Source organism: Capsicum annuum, chromosome 5, assembly GCF_002878395.1.
Source record: "Capsicum annuum cultivar UCD-10X-F1 chromosome 5, UCD10Xv1.1, whole genome shotgun sequence".
Taxonomy (NCBI): Eukaryota; Viridiplantae; Streptophyta; class Magnoliopsida; order Solanales; family Solanaceae; genus Capsicum; species Capsicum annuum.
In genome coordinates, this window is record NC_061115.1 from 162,191,995 (window position 1) to 162,211,854 (window position 19,860).

The following is a 19,860-nucleotide window of genomic DNA, read 5'->3' on the forward strand; positions in this document are numbered from 1 at the left end:
AAACAAAAAATTAAATACATAGTTTCGAGCTAAGATCTGAATGATCCAAAATTCAATTTTTACTAGGGACAAATAAATGAAGCATAAAATACATAAATAAACAAATTAAATTTTAAATTTTATTTCAATTAATGTGGCACCATTTGATTAAGCATGGAATAGAAAAAAATGAAATGCTATTTTAAAATTCATGCTATAAATAAACCTTAGACTATGTGGTTATAAAATATTTCATTAATAAATAATAAAAATTGTAAAAATAAATTATTTCTAAAAATAAAAGAAGGACATTCTTTTTTAAATAAATTAAAAAGTAAAATATATCATATAAATTAAAATAAAAAAATATAAATATTGCGTCCGCGCTCACGTGCGATGTGCCGCTAGTTTTTACATATATAAAGCAAGGACCATATCCATCAAGTATATACATTCCGTACAAAAATTGTGTAATCCCTCAATACATAAAGGACCATTTTGATAATTTTCTCAAACATTTTCCTCAGCATGTTGTGTTACGCCACCGCCCAAAAATGCAAACGAAAACCTCGAACAAGAAGGAAAACACATGTCCTCTTCCCCTTGTATGCAAGTTCAATAAGATAAGAAAAAGAAAGGCTGCTCCTCATTTTTCCTCTGTAATAAAACTCTCTTAGAAAACCCTTTTCAATTTCGAGGTACTTTTTCTTCCTGTAGCTACAAATCGTTGGTCCTTTTTTTTTATTGCTGTTTTCTTGAAAATCTAATTCTTGGTTGTCTTTTGAATTGCATGTTAACTTCTTTATGTTTTTAAAAATTAATTTTCGGTCTCTTTTTTACTAGTTCAGCTGTAAAGTAGGTTTTTTTTTTTTTTTTCCACTCTGTCTTATTTGCTTGTCCTTTTTATTCTTGACTTATGGTGATTTGGAGTTGTTGCAATTATTGTGAATTTCTTTTTCCTCTTTATTCATTGGTGCAACTGGTAAAGTTACTTTCATGAGGTCATGGGTTTTGGGTTTTGAGACGTAGAAACAGTTTCTTGCAGAAATGTAAGGTAAAGACTAAAGACTGTGATAGACCTTCTCTATAGCGAGAGCTTGGTGCAGCTTGCTGCCTTTTATTTTCTTATTCGTATGTGAAAATTTGGATTATAGTTTCTGTGTGTAGTTCAGCTGTAAAGCTGGATTCTTTGCATCTTGTTTCTATCTTATTAGCGGAAAGATAAGTGACATTAGAATAACGAAGTTGGTGAACTTAATAGGGAATTTTGGAGCTTGAATTTTTTTTTGGGATATTTAGATGCTAACTCCTAAAAAGTGCAGGCACAATTAAACGAAATAATTTGTTGTCTGGCGTGTGGCCTAGTGGTCAATGAAGTGGGTTGAGCACCATGACGTCTCGGGTTTATATTCCAGAAAAATCAAAACACTAAGTAATTTCTTTCTATCAAGTCTAGTCTTGATGGATAGAATCACTTGGTACCTGTTGCTGCTGCTGCTACCTGATGTTGATGGGCGGTGGTGGTGGTAGGTATCCCGTGAATTATTTGAGGTGAGTGATAAAATTACCTGTTGCTCAGGGTTTGAGCTGTAAAAATAGCCTCTTGTAGAAATGCAGGGTAAGGCTAACTACAATATACCCAGGGCGGATTTAGGGGTAAGGTGGGAACCCAGTAACTTTCGTGCGGATCTTGTATTTATATTGAGAAATGTAGTAAATATATAAAAATTATAAGTTGGTAACCCACAATGAAGTGTGCTATTGGTCTAGTGGCAAAGAAGGTGCTTACTGGAGCATTGTTGCCCTCTTGGTTGTGGGTTCTAACCCCATCTGTCACTTTCTTTTGGATTTTTATTTTGGTCAAGGAACCCACAAGCTTAAAATTCTAGATCCGCCTCTGAATAGACCTTTGTGGTTCGGACCATAGTAGGAGCTTAGTGTAACGTGCTGCCTCCCCTCCTCTCCTCCATTACTCGTGTGAAAATTTGGATTGGAAGTTTCTCTGTGTAGTTACGGCTGTAAAGTTTGATTCTTTGCATCTTGTTGGCATCTCATAGTGGAAAGGTAAGTGGCATTAGAATAATGAAGAGGTCTTGGTGAACTTATAGGGAATTTAGAATCTTGAAAAGTTTGTTAAGTTTGTTGGGATATTTAAATACTAATTCCAAAAAGGTGCTGGCACCATTAAAAAGAATTAATTTGTTGTTTGGCACCCAAGGGTGTTGTCTAGTGTTCAGTGAAATGGATTGAGCATCATGAGGTATTAGGTTCAAATTCCAGCTGTGACAAAACGTTGAGTGATTTCTTTTCATCTGTTCTAGTCTCGTGGATAGAATTACCTAGTACCTGCTGCTGATTGGAGGTGGTGGGTACTGTGTAGAATTAGTTGAGATGCGTGGTAGAATTACTTGGTACCTGGTACCTTTGCTGGTGGGAGGTGTCAAGTATCCCATTGAATTAGTCGAGGTGCTTGCAAGCTTGTGGGTGCAACAGTTATCAAACAAAACAACAACAACAAAGCTTTCAGATATGACTGGTTTAATAGATATACTAAGATAGTAGGAGGAGAAAGCTGAAAAGGAGTTTTGGACCACAAATAATAGAAAGGGGACTGGCGTACTAAAGAATCTTGGTATTTATAAGAAATGGCCCTAGCTTTTGTTTCTTCTCCTCTCTCTCACATGTTTTAATATCAGATTCAAAGAATAACCTCGTCTTGCTGGGATCACCTTATGCCTCACCATTTGAAGTTGCGCTTCTCTGTAGAGCATTGCTGCACCTATGAGGTGATCGACCGCCGTTTTGATTGCTCCAACAACAACAACAACAACATCCCAGTGTGATCCCACAAGTAGTGTCTGGGTGGGTGGGGTGTACGTAGGCATTACCCCTACCTTGTTTTTGATTGCTCCATCGTATAAAACGATGAAGTGATGGCTTTTAGTAACATTGTTATTCAGAGCATGGCTTTTGCCTTCTTTTTTTCTTAATTGCCCTGGTATTGCTAACGGAATGTCTTCTATGTTCTATCATTTTCGTGATTGAACTACATGTTGGAACTTAACCTACTTGTTGGGATTGTTAGTTCTAATACTTCCCTAACGATTTGACTTGTAATCAGTACATCTCAGTTCCCCATTTACCACACATATGGTATGTGTAGAATCCAGCTTTCATCATATAATAAGTTTGTCTTAAAATAATTGAATTAACTGAAGCTATTGCACTTCTGTGCAGGTACTTAGGTGATCCATAATGTTTGGCCGGAGTGCAAGGAGGAGTGACAACTCCAAGTTGTATGAGGTTCTTGGTGTTCCAAAAAATTCCAGTCCAGATGATATTAAAAAGGCATACAGGAAAGCTGCCATAAAGAATCATCCTGACAAGGGCGGCGACCCTGAAAAAGTGAGTTTTCCCTTCTCGATCGTGCAATTAAAATTTTCTCTGTGTTGCTGCTTCCAATATGTTGTGTCTATTACCAAGGGAGCGTTTTGCTGCTGATGCTTATTTTGTTTTTTGTCTTATGTTTCTTTGTCCGGTTTTATATCCACCAGTTCAAGGAGTTGGCTCACGCATATGAAGTTCTAAGTGATCCAGAGAAGAGAGAGATTTATAATCAGTATGGTGAAGATGCTCTTAAAGAAGGAATGGGTGGTGGTAGTAGTGGTCACAGCCCGTTTGACATATTTGAGTCTTTCTTTGGTGGAGCTTTTGGTGGAGCTTTTGGCGGTAATAATGATTAACGACGAGACTCTGCAAAAGGAGGGTGGTGGGGGCTGCTAATTCCTCTTTTGTTTTTCTTAAATTTTTATGGTTGAAACATCTATCTGCCTTGGTTATCCCAGGTGGTGGTAGCTTCAGAGGAAACAGAAAGAAACAAGGTGAAGATGTAGTACACACACTAAGGGTATCGCTGGAGGAATTGTACAATGGCACAACAAAAAAACTCTCTCTTTCACGGAACATATTGTGCATAAAGTGTAAAGGGTATTTCTCTTTCTTTAATCATCTGACTTTTTTCATTTCCTACTGGCTTTATTTTGTGGCAGTGATTTTCAACTATATGCGTTGAATGATGATGTGTTTTAAGAAGTTCTGTTCCCACTAAGGCTGAGAATCAATACCAAGTTCTGTCACTGGGAGTCCAATAGAGAAGGAATGTGAATCCTCTATGTATACAGATGTATAAACTGGTGATTGTGGTTCATTAGGATCTTTCATGTTTGTTCACGTTATTTCTTTTCTTCTTTTGGCGTCTCTCTCCGTTGGTCCTGTTTGAAGTAATTTTAGATTGAAATATTACTGCTGGAAGCATTAGTTTGTGATTTGTGCCAATTAACCCTGGACATCATCAATAGGTTCTTCCATGTGTAATTGATTCACTATTGTAGAGCCCTTTCTTAATTTTCATACGACAGGTTGTTTGCATGTATTACCGAGAAATACAAACACTAAATTTTAGGCAGGCTTTGTATTTGAGTATAAACATCGACCACCCTTTGAACAAATGTCTAACACATAGTACTAGATACTTTTGAAATTATTCAAATTTGGACAACTTCTATAGGAAAAGTTGAGCTTATTATCTGCTAGTTTTCTCTCTATAACAAAATGGAATCTTTTTATGTAATAAAATTAGTCATTTGTAAAGTTATTCTCTTTTCAAATAAGTTCTCATTTTAAAGAGTGCACCATTTTCCCGAATTCTATATCCTTCTCGAGAGCTCATAGACCAGCGAACAAAGTAGATCCACGAGAAAGGGAACCTCTATGATGAATTTTTGTTCTCTCTGCTGTCAACCAAGTGCAATGCTAGTAGGAGGGAGAAAAAGTCTCTTCCGGTGGTAACTTGCCGGAATTCCTCCTTTCCTTCATTTCTTCCCCCAAGCTATGTCATTTCAGAATAAATTTTCTTTCTTTTCCTTTCATTCTAATAGCTATCATGGAGGAGAATAGGATCTATTTCAATGTTGGTTTCAAATCTTTCGATATAACAAGATGGACATCAAACTCAACAGTCTGGTATGAATAGGTCGAGAGAAGTTGAAGATTGATGAGAAGGACAGAGATGAGCAGCAAGACCATGGAATGGATTTGCTTCACCTTGAGGGAAGCCTCTAGAGACCAAAAGAACTTGATCAAGAGATGGTAATTGTCAGAAAGAGATGCAAAGCACTTCAGCTCCAGGAAGAGGAACGTATACGGAAGATACATGAGCATTCTTACCTTAAATAAGGAGGGAAGATCAGTATTAATTATTACGGAATTAGCATTGAATGCTGGTTGGTGCGATATTGCAAAAAGGATTGAAGAGTTCATTAAATGCCCAAAGAAAAATGTTACTGTGGAGCCACCCATGTTAACTGATGCTAACTACCCTTACGCTTCGAGACAATAAATGGCACTTAAAGAAAATTGGTGAAGCAGAGGTGAGGACGGATAAGGGGGTAATAGAAATATCTCTAAAATCTGGAGACCAAATGACAGGGCTGCTAAACTGATGTCTGGTAGGGGCATCACAGATGGGAATAGGGAGAGACCCACGTTGAGTGAGATAAGGAGATGGTCATCAACTTCATGGAAAAACACATTTATGACTTTTGAGATTAATATTAGCAGGTTTCTTTCGAATTCCCTAATAGATACATGGCGGACCAAGTTTTACAACATGAATGGCACTGGCAGAAGAACAAATTCACTCTGAAGTGGTGGATTCCTACAGAGGGATGTGTGCCGTACTCAAGATGCCCAAAGGAAACTTGGATTAAAGCAGTCGGAATACCATTACACTTGTGGTCGCACAAAGTTTTCTAAGAAATTGGAGAAGTTTGTAGGGGATGGCTGGCAACGGAGGAAGAAACTGAACTGAGGAATCATATGAAGTGGGCTAGAATCTTGGTCGCCAATGAAGAGAAGAATATTCTGAAAGAAGTTGTAAGCTCACAGAACGGTCTCAAGTTTTATATTCCAATCCGGTCCGAGGCAAACCTTAGATTCGAAATCTTGCTAGAGTTCGTCGGAGAAAATAGTGGAGAAGACAATGAAGGGAGTTATCCAGTAAATCATATTATCCAGCAGACAAAACAAAATAATCTCTGTAATGAAGTACAAATATCCCATCGATTTAGGGATCTGGTTGACAGAGATCACATGGGAGGCATAGGGTTGACAGCTGGAGGGAAAGGTGAGTCAAAGGCACGTGCACAACATGTGGAGGACTTTAATGAGAAAAGGGACATGGATCATTACACTTTGGGCTCGGCAGATATAAAATCATCTGGGTCGGATCCAGCAGCCCAATGTATCTATAACAATTTAAATGGACATGAGTCCATCCCCTTATTAAAAGACGACTTCTACGAAGTCCTTCAAAATAATTTTCAGCAAACAACAGCTTCTGCTGCCACGCAGATTGAGGAGAAGCAAGTAGAGAAAGAAGTAACAAAAAGCAGAGTGGAAAGTGCTAGGGAATTTTCGCGACTAAAGGGGCTGGAGATTCAGGGTAATTAACGGGAAGAGAGGAACATGATCGCAAATGGCACCACTGATATAGTGGTTCAAAATTCTGCCGAAGCAATAGAAAACTGGGAGGTGGAGGATGTGGAGCCACTTCACACTCAAACCACAACTAATGATACAAGGAAAAGAGAAAGAAACCTCATTATGGGTGCTACAAAACATGGTGAAATTAGGGAAATTCTGGGGGTAGACTTTCAGGGACACGAGAAAGAAGCTCTAGAACTACTACTACAGGTAGACAGTTGTAGAGTTGCTAGAAGATTGGAGACTGATGCAATATGCAAGAAGACGCTAAGAACTCCAAAGCTTGGTGGCCTTTGATGTTAAATTCAAAAGTGGGGGAAGCTTTGAGAAATAACTCTATCAGTTCTTGATGCAGTTCAAATTAATTTCATGGAACGTGAGGGGATTGAATTGTAGAGATAAGAGAAGACTAGTTAAAAGTAAGGTTTTCGATTAGAATATGGACATATTTTGCTTCCAAGAAACCAAGCTAGAGGGAGATATTACAGAATTACTAAAACAAATATGGGGAGGCAGATGGATTAAATATGAGTACTTGAAAATAGTACAACAAGAGGGGGTATCTTGATGATTTGGGATAGTAGAATATGGAAGGGAAAGGTAATTGAGATCGGAGCATATACTCTTAATTGTAAGTTTGAAGCTCAACTTCAGAACTTCTCTTGCCACATTACTAGGGTGTATGCACCAAATTGCTACATCGAGAGAAGGTGAGATTGGTGCTGTCAGAGGTCTATTCCAAGGGTCTTGGGCTGTATGTGGTGACTATAATGTTTGCAGGTTCGTTTCAAATAAAAGAAATTGTGTTAGGAGAACATAAAGGATGAAGGAATTTTCAGACTTCATTGAAGATATGTGTCTAATTGATTTTCAAATGGAGAACGCAACATTCACTTGGTACAAAGGTGATAACCATGAAGTAGCATCCAGGATTGACAGAATTCTGATTTCAGAAGAATGGGATGAAAGCTTCAACAACTTGAAATTAATTCCACTGCAGAGGGTTGTATCAGATCATGTACCAATTCCTCTACAAGGTGGAACATGGAACAAAAACAAAAGGTACTTACAAATTTGAAAATTGGTGACTAGACACTGAGGGGTTCACTGATAGAGTCAGAAACTGCTAGAATAATTTCAATTTTGTGGGGAGAGCTGATTATGTTTTGGCCTGCAAAATGAAAGCCCTGAAGAAGAAACTTAAGGAATGGAGCAGAGAAGATCAAGGAAATTTAGACATACAAAGAAAGAATCTTCTACAGAAGCTGGCAGACTTTGAAGAAGTGGTTAAAAACAGAACTCTGACAGTGGAAGAGTCCAAAAGAAAAGGTATCGTGCTACTGGAATATGAGAACTTGATCAAAAGAGGAGAAATTGTGTGGAGACAAAGATCAAGAGCTTTATGGTTGAAAGAGGGATATAGGAACACTAAGTATTTCCACAGAGTTGCAAATGCCCACAAGAGATACAATAACATTGATCAATTGGAGGTACAATGTGAGATCACAGAGGACACAGACAGAATTGAAAAAGAGATAGTTGATTTTATTGGAGATTGTACACAGAAACTTCACAATGGAGACCTGCTAGCAATTTCTCTAATTGTCCAGGCATTTCAATAGAGGAGAGTTTACGGAGAAACTTCGAGGAAGAGGAAGTGTTGAAGTGTCTCAAGTTGTGTGCAAAGGACAAAGCCCCAAGACCTAATAGCTTCAACATCGGCTTCTTCATTAAATGTTGGGAGATTGTTAAACATGATATAATTAAGGCTTTTCAAAACTTCCATAAGCATGGAATATTTGAAAGAAGCTTCAATGCTACTTTCATTACCCTCATTCCTAAGAAGAAAGGTGCTACTGAGTTGATGGATTTTAGACCCATAAGCCTGATAGGAGGTATATATAAGATCTTCTCCAAAGTCCTAATAGAGAGATTGAAAAGGGTGATGGAAAAGTTGGTCGACTCATAGGCAGATTATGGATGCAGTCCTAGTGGCAAATGAAGCTGTAGGGTCAAGACTAAAGCAGAAGAAAGCAGGAATTCTATGCAAGCTTGACATCGAAAAAGCTTATGACCATGTTAATTGGGGTTACTTGCTTGGAGTTTTGGAGAAGATGGGATTCGAAATTAAGTGGATTTAGTGGATAAAATTCTGCATATCTTCAGTGAAATTCTCAGTGTTGATTAATGGTGCACCAGTAGTTTTTTTTTAGAGCACAAAGGGGCCTTAGGCAGGGGATCCTGTATCCCCTTTCCTGTTTTTGTTAGCCAGTGAGAGACTCAACAACATGATCAAAATAGCAAACACAAGAGGTTGGTTGAGCGGGTTCGATGTGGCCAGAGAAGGAAGGGAAAGTTTAGAGGTGACTTATTACAATATGCAGATGATACACTTATCTTTTGTGGGGCAGAAGAAGATTAACTCAAATATTGAAAGTGATACTAGTTCTGTTTGAAGGGATTTTCGGGTTACACATTAATTGGAGAAAGAGTTTTCTATACCCCATTAATGAAGTAAACAACATGGAAATACTGAATACAATTTTAGGTGGACAGGTTGCGGCTCTACCTTGGGATGCCTTTGGGTGCCAAATCAAAATCCAAAGAAATCTGGAATGGTGTAATAGAGAAGTGTGAAAAGAAGCTGGTGAGATGGAAGGGGCAATACTTCTTGTGAGAAATATAAGAGAAAAATATCATTGAATTGTTGTAACTATATGATTACATTGAGGCCCTATTTATAGACATTATATTCCAATCCTTTTCCTAATAGGACACTACATTACAATCCCTTCCCAAATAGGATTCTATATGCTATTGCTATTCCTACTCATATTCTAACACTCCCCCTCAAGCTGGTGCATAGAAGACATATGTACCAAGCTTGTTATGGATGTAACTAATACGAGGACCGGTGAAGGACTTGGTGAAGATATCTGCAAAAAACTGATAAGGACTGCTTTGGACGTTGGGAGACCTCAATTGAAATGGAATAAATTGAAAAAGTGATCCGAAAAGTAGTAAACATCTCTGGAAAGTTGATGTGTCGCTGGAAAATTGCCGGAAACTGGTTAAAATATATGGATCATCTCGAAATCAAGAGATAGTAGATCTTGAATAAGATAGTCACCGAAGAACTGGTCGGAACATACTCACACGTCGGATTATTAGATTTGATGGTTGAAAAGTGGTCACCATTTGAGAAAAAATTATATGAGCAAGGGTCAGAATGATGACACAATCCTACTAAAAAAAGAGAATTATATGGGTAGGTCGGAATGATGGCACGATCCTACTGAGAAATAAAAATTATAGGGGTAGAATCGGAATGATGACACGATCCTGCTGAAAAATAGAAATTATATGGGTAAGGTATATGGGTAAGGTCGGAATGACGATACGACCCTACTAAAAAAGTGAATTTATATGGGCAGGGGTGGAATGACGGCACAACCTTACTGAAAAAGAGAACTTATATGGATAGGGTCAGAATGATGGCACGACCCTACGCAAATCAAATCTGAGAAGTCACCATAAAGACGCATGGAACTACACATATCAGATCTAAGGAGTCACCGGAAAGACGCACAGTGTTATGTAACTTAGATATGAGAAAGTAGTCCGAAAAGATGCACAATACTACACAAAGTAAATATGAGTAGTCTGGAGAGATGCACGGTGCTACACAAATCTGATATAAGAAAGTAGGGGAAAGAAGGGCGTTGGCCTAACTTTTGCTCACATGATCATGGGTCGGACGGGCGGCATATATCGGTTATAGCCTCCCGCCAGCATCAGAAGCTTTTTGATTCTCTACCAAGATCATAGAGGCTCTGATACCATGCGAGAAATATAAGAGAAAAATATCATTAAATTGTTGTAACTATATGATTACATTGAGGCCCTATTTATAGACATTATATTTCAATCCTTTTCCTAATAGGATACTACATTGCAATCCTTTCCCAAATAGGATTCTATATGCTATTCCTATTCCTACTCATATTCTAACACTGGTAACTAGGAGGTAGGGTAACTCTCGTTAACTTTGTCCTAGATGTTATGCCAACTTACATGATGTCTTTATTTCCCATACCCGTAGGGGTCACAAATAGATTTGACAAGAGTAGAAGGAAGTTCTTATGGCAAGGAAACAAGGACAAGAAAGGTTACAATTTGGTCAAATGGAAAAATTTTATAGTAGAGAAAAGTTACAAGGGTTTGGGCATTGAAAACCTGCAGAATCACAGCAAGGCCCTCAGAATAAAATGGTTGTGGAAGTATGCTAATGATAAACAAATGTTATGGGGGAAAGTTTGAAGCCAAGTATGAGGAAGAAAAACAAGTGGATGACAAAGAAAGTAAGGACACCATATGGTGTGAACCTATGGAGATCTATAAGGGCTTTGTGGGATGAATTCAAGATTAGCACCAAGGTTAAAGTGAAAAAGGGGGAAAGACAAACTACTGGGTAGATGATTGGCATGAGATGGGGGTTTTGAGGAATATCTGTCCAGACATTTATGACTTAATGCTACAACAACACAGGATCATTGCAGAAATGTGAATAGCTGAAGGGTGGGAGATCAATTTCAGAAGACCAGTAAATGACTGGGAAAATCACGAGTCGCAAAATTTTTTAACACTGTTAAAATATGAGTAGGAATAGGAATAACATATAGAATCCTACTTGAAAAAGGGTTGTAACGTAGTATCCTATTAGGAAAAGGATTGTAACGTAGTATCCTATTAGAAAAAGGATTGGAATGCAAGTGTCTATAAATTGATCCTCAATGTAACAATGTAGTTACAATAATTCAATAATATTTCTCTCTTATATTTTCTCACATGGTATCAGAGCTTCCATGATTTTGGTAAAGAATCAAAGAGTTTCCGCTGCCGGTGGGCGGCTATAATCCATATATGCCTACTGTCTAGCCAATGATTATGTTATCAAAAGTTGGGTTATTGACTCACTGTGTATCTTTCTAGTGACTATTTTCTCATATCTTTGTGTAGCACCATGCATTTGTCCGGTGACTACTTTTTCGTATCTCTTTTTCTTAGCACTGTGCTTCTTTTCGTTGACTATTCTCTCATATCTGATTTGCGTAGCGCCGTGCATCTTTTCGACCCTACCCATATAATTTTTATTTTTCAATAGGATCGTGTCGTCATTCCGACCCTACCCATATTTCTCTATTTCAGTAGGGTCGTGTCATCATTTCAACCCTGCCTATATAATTCTTTTCCTCAGATTGTAGTCATTTTTCAGCCATCAAATCTAATAATCCGGCGTGTGAGCATGTTTCGGCTAAGTTTCCGATGACTTTCTTGATTAAGATCTACTCGTCTCTTGATTTCGAGATGATCCATATATTTTATGTGAGTTTCCGATAAATTTCTAGTAACAAATCGACTTTCTAGCGATGTTTACTACTTTTTGGATCACTTTTTTCAGTTTGTTCCGATTCAATTGAGGTCTCCCAGACGTCCAAAGCAGTCCTTATCAGTTTTCTTGCAGATATCTTCACTAAGTCCCTTACTGATACCAGAATTATCAAGAAGACAAGAAAACACACTCGAAACAGTCCACAAATCCGAAGATTCAAGGACCGTTTAGAGACCACACTTGGATTCCACAATAACAACAACAATGATGAGATATAAGGTGTGTTTTAACACCGAAACAGCCAACCCAAAGTAAGATTAACAACAACAATATGAAGACCAGATGAACAACAACAAAGATATAACGACGACAACAAGTCACGGGTTACAATCCTAGAACAAGAACACCAATGATTAGAACAAAGTAAAGATAGAAAGATAGACAAATGAAGATGTAATATTAACAACCCAAGAGTTTTTTCCACTCTTGGACCTTTAATACCACACACAACATAAACCTATCTCTTACGTGACCTCAAGGGAACCGGAATCCCCAAGCATCCAACGTTTCTACGCAAGCTACTAACACAAGGATTCCACCTTGCCACAAGGATTCCACCTTGCCACCTTGCAAGACACTCTATGGTGCTCTCAAAACATATCATCAAAGTCTAAATGACAAAATGACCTAATTGTTCTATTTATAGACTAGGGCAACACCTGTTACATAAATGACCAAAAGGCCCTTAATGAGCCCAAACAAAGGGGCTTGGCTTCTTGGACAGCTTTGGAGTATTGGGACTTGTTCTCTACACTTCAAAGCTTGTTCCTTGGTTAGGCAGCCCCACAAGCTCGGGTCTTCCCTCACGTCTTCATGTCCTCAAGTGCTAAGATGCCTTTTTGACCTGTATCATCCTCCCCTCCTTAGAAAGGATTCGTCCTCGAATCCGAACCTTGCAAAATAATAGGAAGGACAAGCAAACACAAGTTCCTCAAGATATGAGGGTTAGGATTAGCGTAATCAATCATAGCATCATGCTAAGGTGGCTCAAATTTCACATATAGCCAAACATCCCTCAGGTTCTCAAAAATGACACACCAATCACGGGAAGCCCAAATTACATACAAAACATGCTTAGCATCAACATAACCATGCCCACACAATGCGCACACGTCATTCCCGAATATGGTTTGAAATAAATCAACATCACATTTCAAATGGTCACCGGGATCAAAGGGGTAAGAGTGTCCATGGACACAGGTGGAGGACATACTTCCTTTCCCGAAGACTACCACTATTACACGCATTGACACCCTCTATACTAACATGATCTACAACAAAAACAACTAGAGGGTCATCCTTAGTCAATCGGCCAACATGTTCAACATCACTGTTTTCACAAACAAGTTGGTCTTCATGACTTTCATAAGACAATGTACTATCACTTGCCACAATGGCTTCCACACTAGATGGATCAACTAGTGTTTCCACAATCTCAAGTTGTACATTATTATCACCAAATGGAGGCACATTCGGCTCACCTAAAGGCAACTATCATTCACACTTAGTTGGCTACTAGCCTCATTCACTAGAGTGCAAGAGTTAGTTTGATTACCTTATAGCTCATTTGGAGCATGTCCACTCACGGGAACTTGATTAGGAAGGCTTGGTTGCTCTATCAAGTTATCCAACTCCTTGCAAAGAGAGCTTTCCGTCCCTTCCATTTTTCCTTCCACTCGGTCCATTATTCTTTTTATTCTCTCCATTCGACTACTAAGGTCATGTTTCATACCCGCCATCAAATCGTTCATGGTCACCTTTCCCGATGCCATAGTACCTATTAAGAACACTAAAACATAATAAAAACAATAACATGTTAATGTTAGCAAAAATCAGTCCACGAGTCGACTCAAAACAGTCCACAATTTCTCACTTTCACACTTTGATGTTTTCACTCTATTGGTCTCACAAGCGTTGATAACTCGCTTATACTCCAATGAGGTTACTTGGTCCTGATTGTGGATCGAGGTCAGAGTAGATTTTTGTTTGAAACGACTCAAATAAGTAATGTACGAACTTGAACCAAAAGATACTACGACTCAAAAACGAGAAAAGCACAAAAAAAACAACGTTAACACAAAGAAGCGTATTCAAAAACTAATTTACAATCTAGTAGAGGAGTGCTAGCTACTCAAATAAGTAATGTACGAACTTGAACCAAAAGATACTACGACTCAAAAACGAGAAAAGCACAAAAAAAAACAACATTAACACGAAGAAGCGTATTCAAAAACTAATTTACAATCTAGTAGAGGAGTGCTAGCTTGTCGATTAGTTATTAGAGTCAACAAACAAAACTAGGAACCAACAATAAGAAACTAAGAAAATCCAAATTTGAGCCAAAATTTGTTGTGTGAACAGTAACAGTGACGGCCTTACAATTTTTTTATTTTCCAAAATTGGAAGTCTTGAACAATTGGTAATTTGGATTTGGTGGGAATTGTTTTGGAGCGAAACAAGTCTTGAAATCCTCTTCAAATTAAGAAGAATGGAAGACTTGACTTTTTGCACTAGTTCCCTAAAACATGGAAAGAAAGTTTTTGAGAAGTGATTGACTAGTTGATGGATGATTGCAAGTCTTACAAGACTAACAAGTTTTCACCTTTTCTCCTTCACCTTTTTAAGATCTAGTAGTCACTTTATTCATCAAGTTATGAAGGTTGTAAGAACATCAAGAACATCTTCATCAACCACCAAGAACTCAACAATCCAAACGTCCACCAATAACAACAACAGTGCCAACAAGTCACGGCTAAGACCACAATAAACAACAACAATCGGCCACTCTTCAAGTTCACAACAACAACTTCAACAAGTTCAAGCTCAAGTTTAGATTTTAGACTCAAAAGTGTTGGTGAACAAGAAAGCCAACACTTAGAAACAACTAAACAAACAAAAATTCTTGGTCAATACTCAACAATAACACAATTTTCGGCCAAGAACACCAAATGAACAGTTTTGCAATTTTCTGGAAATTTCAGATTCTGTTTTTTTTTTTTTTTTTTTTTTTAATTTTCAACCAAAATGGCCCAAGATTGATGTTGTAGGAACAAAACCAAAGATGACTGATACCAAATGATACCAAAATTATCAAGAAAACAAGAAAACACACTCAAAACAGTCCACAAATCCGAAGATTCAAGGACCGTTTAGAGACCACACTCGAATTCAATAATAACAACAACAATGATGAGATAAAGAGTGTGTTTTAACACCGAAACAGCCAACCCAAAGTAAGATTAACAACAACAATATGAAGAGCAGATGAACAACAAAAAAGATATAACAATGACAACAAGTCACGGGTTACAACACTAGAACAAGAACGCCAATGATTAGAACAAAGTAACGATAGAAAGATAGACAAATGGAGATGTAATATTAACAACCCAAGAGCTTATTCCACTCTTGGACCTTTAATACCACACACAACATAAACCTATCTCTTATGTGACCTCAGGGGAACCAGAATCCCCAAGCAACCAACGTTTCTAAGCAAGCTACCAATACAAGGATTCCACCTTGCCACAAGGATTCCACCTTGCAAGACACTCTATGGTGCTCTCAAAACATATCATCAAAGTCTAAATGACAAAATGACCTAATTGTTCTATTTATAGGCTAGGGCAACACTTGTTACATAAATGACCAAAAGGCCCTTAATAAGCCCAAACAAAGGGGCTTGGCTTCTTGGACAGCTTTGGAGTGTTAGGACTTGTTCTCTACACTTCAAAACTTGTTCCTTGGTTAGGCAGTCCCACAAGCTCGGGTCTTCCATCACGTCTTCATGTCCTCGAGTGCTAAGATGCCTCTTTGACCCGTATCACTCACTCATCCTCGTGTTAATTACATCCGTAACAAGCTTGGTACATGTCTTCTATGCACCAGCTTGAGGGGAGTGTTAAAATACGAGTAGGAATAGGAATAGCATATAGAATCCTACTTGAAAAAGGATTGTAACGTTGTATCCTATTAGGAAAAGGATTGTAACGTAGTATCCTATTAGGAAAAAGATTGGAATGCAGTGTCTATAAATAGAGCCTCAATGTAATAATGTAGTTACAATAATTCAATAATATTTTTCTCTTATATTTTCTCACAAACACTATCGGCCGGTTTAAAGGGACACAAGAAGGGGAAGATGAACTTTGGTGGCGGGGTAGTGACAAAGAACCTTAAAGGTTGGCAAAGCATATGCCAACTGGCCTTGGAAAATTATGTGGAAGTTAAATATTCCTCACGAAGTAGCTTGTTTTATTTGGCTTCTATCCAAGGAAGCAGTCCTTACAAAAGACAATCTGATGAAAAGGGGGATGACACTGTGTCCTAGCCGTGTTTTTTGTGGAGAGCAGGCAAAAAATGTTAAGCATTTGTTCCTTCACTGTGATCCACCGCAAGATCATAGAAAAATTATGGAGGCTATTCCTAAATCTCAAAGGTTTGTCTTGGTCTATGCCCGGAAAGATTACAGAGACCCTTCAAAGTTGGGAAGAAGCCGGGATTCAGGCTAAAAGCAGAAGTAGATGGAGAATCATACCAGCTAGCATATGGTGGACAATTTGGAAAGAGAGGAATGTTAGGTGCTTTGAGAATGTAGAGAATAGCATAGAACAGATCAAGTTGAATTGTATCTTGATTCTGTGTTTTTGGTGTAATCAGATTTGGTGTAATGATCTTGTATCTATTATTATATCTATTATTAATGTGTTGGATTCATTATAGACATAGGATCATAGGATTTATCTTGTAAATATGGCCTCAGTACAACCTAAGTTTCTATCAATATATACAAAGTTAGCAGTTTCAAAAAAAAAAATTAGTCATTTGTTGTACACAAGAACATGTATTATATTAAGAACAGGATTTCTATTTTCTTGGTTCTGTCGTCTTCTTTAGATGCTTTAACAGCATCTTGTGGGGACATAGAAAGGCTTGGAGCTAGTTTTTCCGGTGTTGAAAATTTTGAATTTTATGGATTAAAAAATGTCGATGTCTTTGTCATGCTAGTGTCCATTTCTGTGCTCCTCGGACTGGGGCTTGATGGGTAAGTTTTGTTGGATCTACAATAACGATTTGATATTAGTTCCCTTGTATGCAGTATATCTATCATCTTCACGAATGTTAACTGAGGTGAATTTGGTGTTGCTGGTTTGTGTCACTTCTCCTTTATTGCGTGGGTGTGGCCACGTGGTTATGAGGTTGCTGCATCTTAATGGGAAATTTAATACTCCCTCTGTCCCAATTTATATGATACAATTTCCTTTTTAGTCAGTCCAAAAAGAATGATGCATCATTACCCATGTTTGGTCCCACTTATTTGACATAAAGTCCACAAAGGAGTACTCTTTTCAAGGATAATTTTGGACCAATACAAAGTCTTCCCATATTTCTTTAGCTTTATGCCCAATCATACGACATTTAAATTGGGAGGAGGGAGTATAAACTTTTTCTTAGTTGCCGGTTAAAATATTTGAGAAACATCATTTTTGGTGCAGGAATGACAATAAAGGTGAGAATGTTCAGAAAAAAGAACTGGATTGAAATTGTTGTTTATTTACCTCTTCTCAAAAATCACCTCTTTTGCCATATCGGTCCATGTCCTCAACCATATCTGAATGAGAAATTAGGGGGCTTTACACCAATCCATATTTATTAGTGTAGCTCGTCTTAATTGGCTTTTTATTTATTGGGTTGCTTATATATTAACATGTTCGCATGTATCTGTTGTAACTTTGCTGGTGCATATTTATGATTTTTATATGATTTACTTGCATTATCAGGAAAGGTTCAAAGAGTGGAGCTTCAGGAAGATGTTATGGATGTCAAGGTACTGGAATGCGTGTTACAACAAGACAGATAGCCCCAGGCATGATTCAACAGATGCAACATGTTTGTTCCGAGTGCCGAGGATCAGGTAATGAGATTTTCCTCTAATTCTAATTTTCAGTCTTATATGTAGAGGAAAAAAATTTTAGTTGCAACGATGAATCTTTCTTTGTTGATACAGGAGAACATATAAGTGAGCAGGATAGGTGCCCTCAGTGCAAGGGAAACAAAATTACACCAGAAAAGAAAGTATTGGAAGTAAATGTTGAGAAAGGGATGTTACACGGTCAGAAGATTGTTTTCAACGCGGAAGCTGATGAAGCTGTAAGAGTTTTTTGCTATGTAACTGCTCAGCTTTTGCAATTCCCCAATACATGTTCAATTGTGCCTTCATAGTTTTTAGGCAATGTTCATAAGCAAAAATGGGTTCTTCCCACGTCTAATCTGTTCAAATTTATAAAAAAATTATTGTTCTCACCAATATACAATATCATCAGTCCTATTTGCTTTTCTTTTGCTGTATGTGATTTTTTCTTTTATTTTGGTTGGTGTTATTTCGTTTCTCATAGTTGTTTTTGTGGTTATATGCAGCCAGATACCATCACCGGCAATGTCATCTTTGTATTACAGCAGAAGAATCACTCAAAGTTTAGGCGTAAGTCTGACGATCTTTACGTGGAACACAATCTCAGTTTGGCAGAAGCTCTCTGTGGCTTTCAGTTTGTCCTGACTCATCTTGATGGCAGGCAGCTTCTGATCAAATCTCACCCAGGAGAAGTTATAAAGCCTGGTAAGGAGTCCTTTAATTTGTGCGTAATTACTTTGTGAAGTGAGATGTGATTGATATATAGAGATCCTATGGTGTCTCTGGTACTTCCGTTACTTTTTTTTTTTCGGGGATTGCTTTGAACTGTTTTTCTTGTGCCGAGGGTTTATCGGAAACAACCTCTCTACCTCTACTGTAGCGGTAAGGTGTGCTTACACTTTACCTCACCAGGTCCCACTTTGTGGGACTACTACACTTCACGGGGTATGCTGTGTTGTTGATCTTATGGTGTCTCTTGCAGATCAATATAAGGCAATAAATGATGAAGGAATGCCCCAGTATGAGAGGCCATTCATCAAAGGTCGGCTTTATGTCCATTTTAATGTGGAATTTCCTGAATCTGGTTCTCTTTCGCCTGAGAAATGCCGCGCTCTTGAGGCTATTCTGCCACCTAGACCAGGGAAGTGCTCATCTGATATGGAGTTGGATAAGTGTGAGGAAACCACTATGCATGATGTCAACATAGAGGAAGAAATGAGACGCAAGGAGCAGCAGCGACGCAGGCAAGAGGCTTATGATACGGATGATAATGACGAGCCAAATATGCCTCGTGTCGGTTGTAACCAACAATAGAGTTTCCAGATAGTGGTGTTTTGGTCGACTCCCAGTTTTGTCTATGCTCTGTTGGCTATTTTGGTTAGGAACTAACTGGCTTTCTCTTTGGTTCTGCTTCAGTTTGTTATGTTGATCCCCAATGCTATACTGTAGGTTTATTTTTGGTCATAAAGTTCAGGTCATTGCTAGCTCAATTGTGCTTTCTGAGCTCTCTTCTTTGGTACATAGTATTATTCCTTAGTTATTTGTATAGAAAATGATAGCAACGGTTGTGTTTTAGCTAAAAACATGCCTGAATTATGAGCCAAACCTAGATGACTTCCATTTGCTCCAATAATGCACAACAGCATTCACTTATTTAATCCAAACCAAAAAAAAAGTTGCAATATTCATCCTTCTATTAGTTTTTGTTGGGAAAGTGAAAAACTAACTGCATAGCAAAAACCTGTTCCAAACACGCGACTTTCCCACCGCTCTTCTCGTAAGTCATTCATAACCTTTCGGGAACAACAAAAAAAATTGAACAAAAATTGAATTCCCGCCAGCTTACCCTCTCAACTTCTATTACACAGTAGTAACCTTTTATCCTCCACGCCACACCCCATTGGTGTGCAAGCGTATCCTTAGGAGTCGTTTGGTACAAAGAGAAGTTATCCACGGATTAACATGCAGTGCAGAG

The 19,860-nt window shown here is 38.1% G+C and overlaps 1 protein-coding gene across 3 annotated transcripts; it reads left to right on the forward strand.

Moving 5' to 3' along the window:
• The first annotated feature begins 438 nt into the window (after positions 1-438).
• LOC107870906 (dnaJ protein homolog) lies at positions 439-19,375 on the forward strand. 3 transcript variants are annotated; one of them, XM_016717600.2, is made up of 8 exons: positions 439-677; positions 3,217-3,384; positions 3,534-3,708; positions 3,825-3,966; positions 17,755-17,888; positions 17,982-18,124; positions 18,392-18,590; positions 18,868-19,375. In XM_016717600.2, the coding sequence occupies exons 2-8, from the start codon at positions 3,235-3,237 to the stop codon at positions 19,197-19,199; spliced, it is 1,275 nt and encodes a 424-aa protein (XP_016573086.1). In that variant the 5' UTR covers positions 439-677; positions 3,217-3,234; the 3' UTR covers positions 19,200-19,375. The 3 variants fall into 3 exon arrangements, with proteins under 3 accessions (XP_016573086.1, XP_047269184.1, XP_016573087.1); XM_047413228.1 differs by having other exon boundaries at positions 499-677; positions 3,534-3,748; XM_016717601.2 differs by having other exon boundaries at positions 675-1,033.
• Positions 19,376-19,860: the final 485 nt, after the last annotated feature.

Bases quoted from the DNA above. Each gene is read 5' to 3' on its own strand.
- LOC107870906 (XM_016717600.2), top strand. From the start codon at position 3,235: ATGTTTGGCCGGAGTGCAAGGAGGAGTGACAACTCCAAGTTGTATGAG. The intron at 3,385-3,533 runs GTGAGTTTTCCC...TATATCCACCAG, and splicing joins AGGGCGGCGACCCTGAAAAA to TTCAAGGAGTTGGCTCACGC. The intron at 3,709-3,824 runs GTAATAATGATT...TGGTTATCCCAG, and splicing joins TTTTGGTGGAGCTTTTGGCG to GTGGTGGTAGCTTCAGAGGA.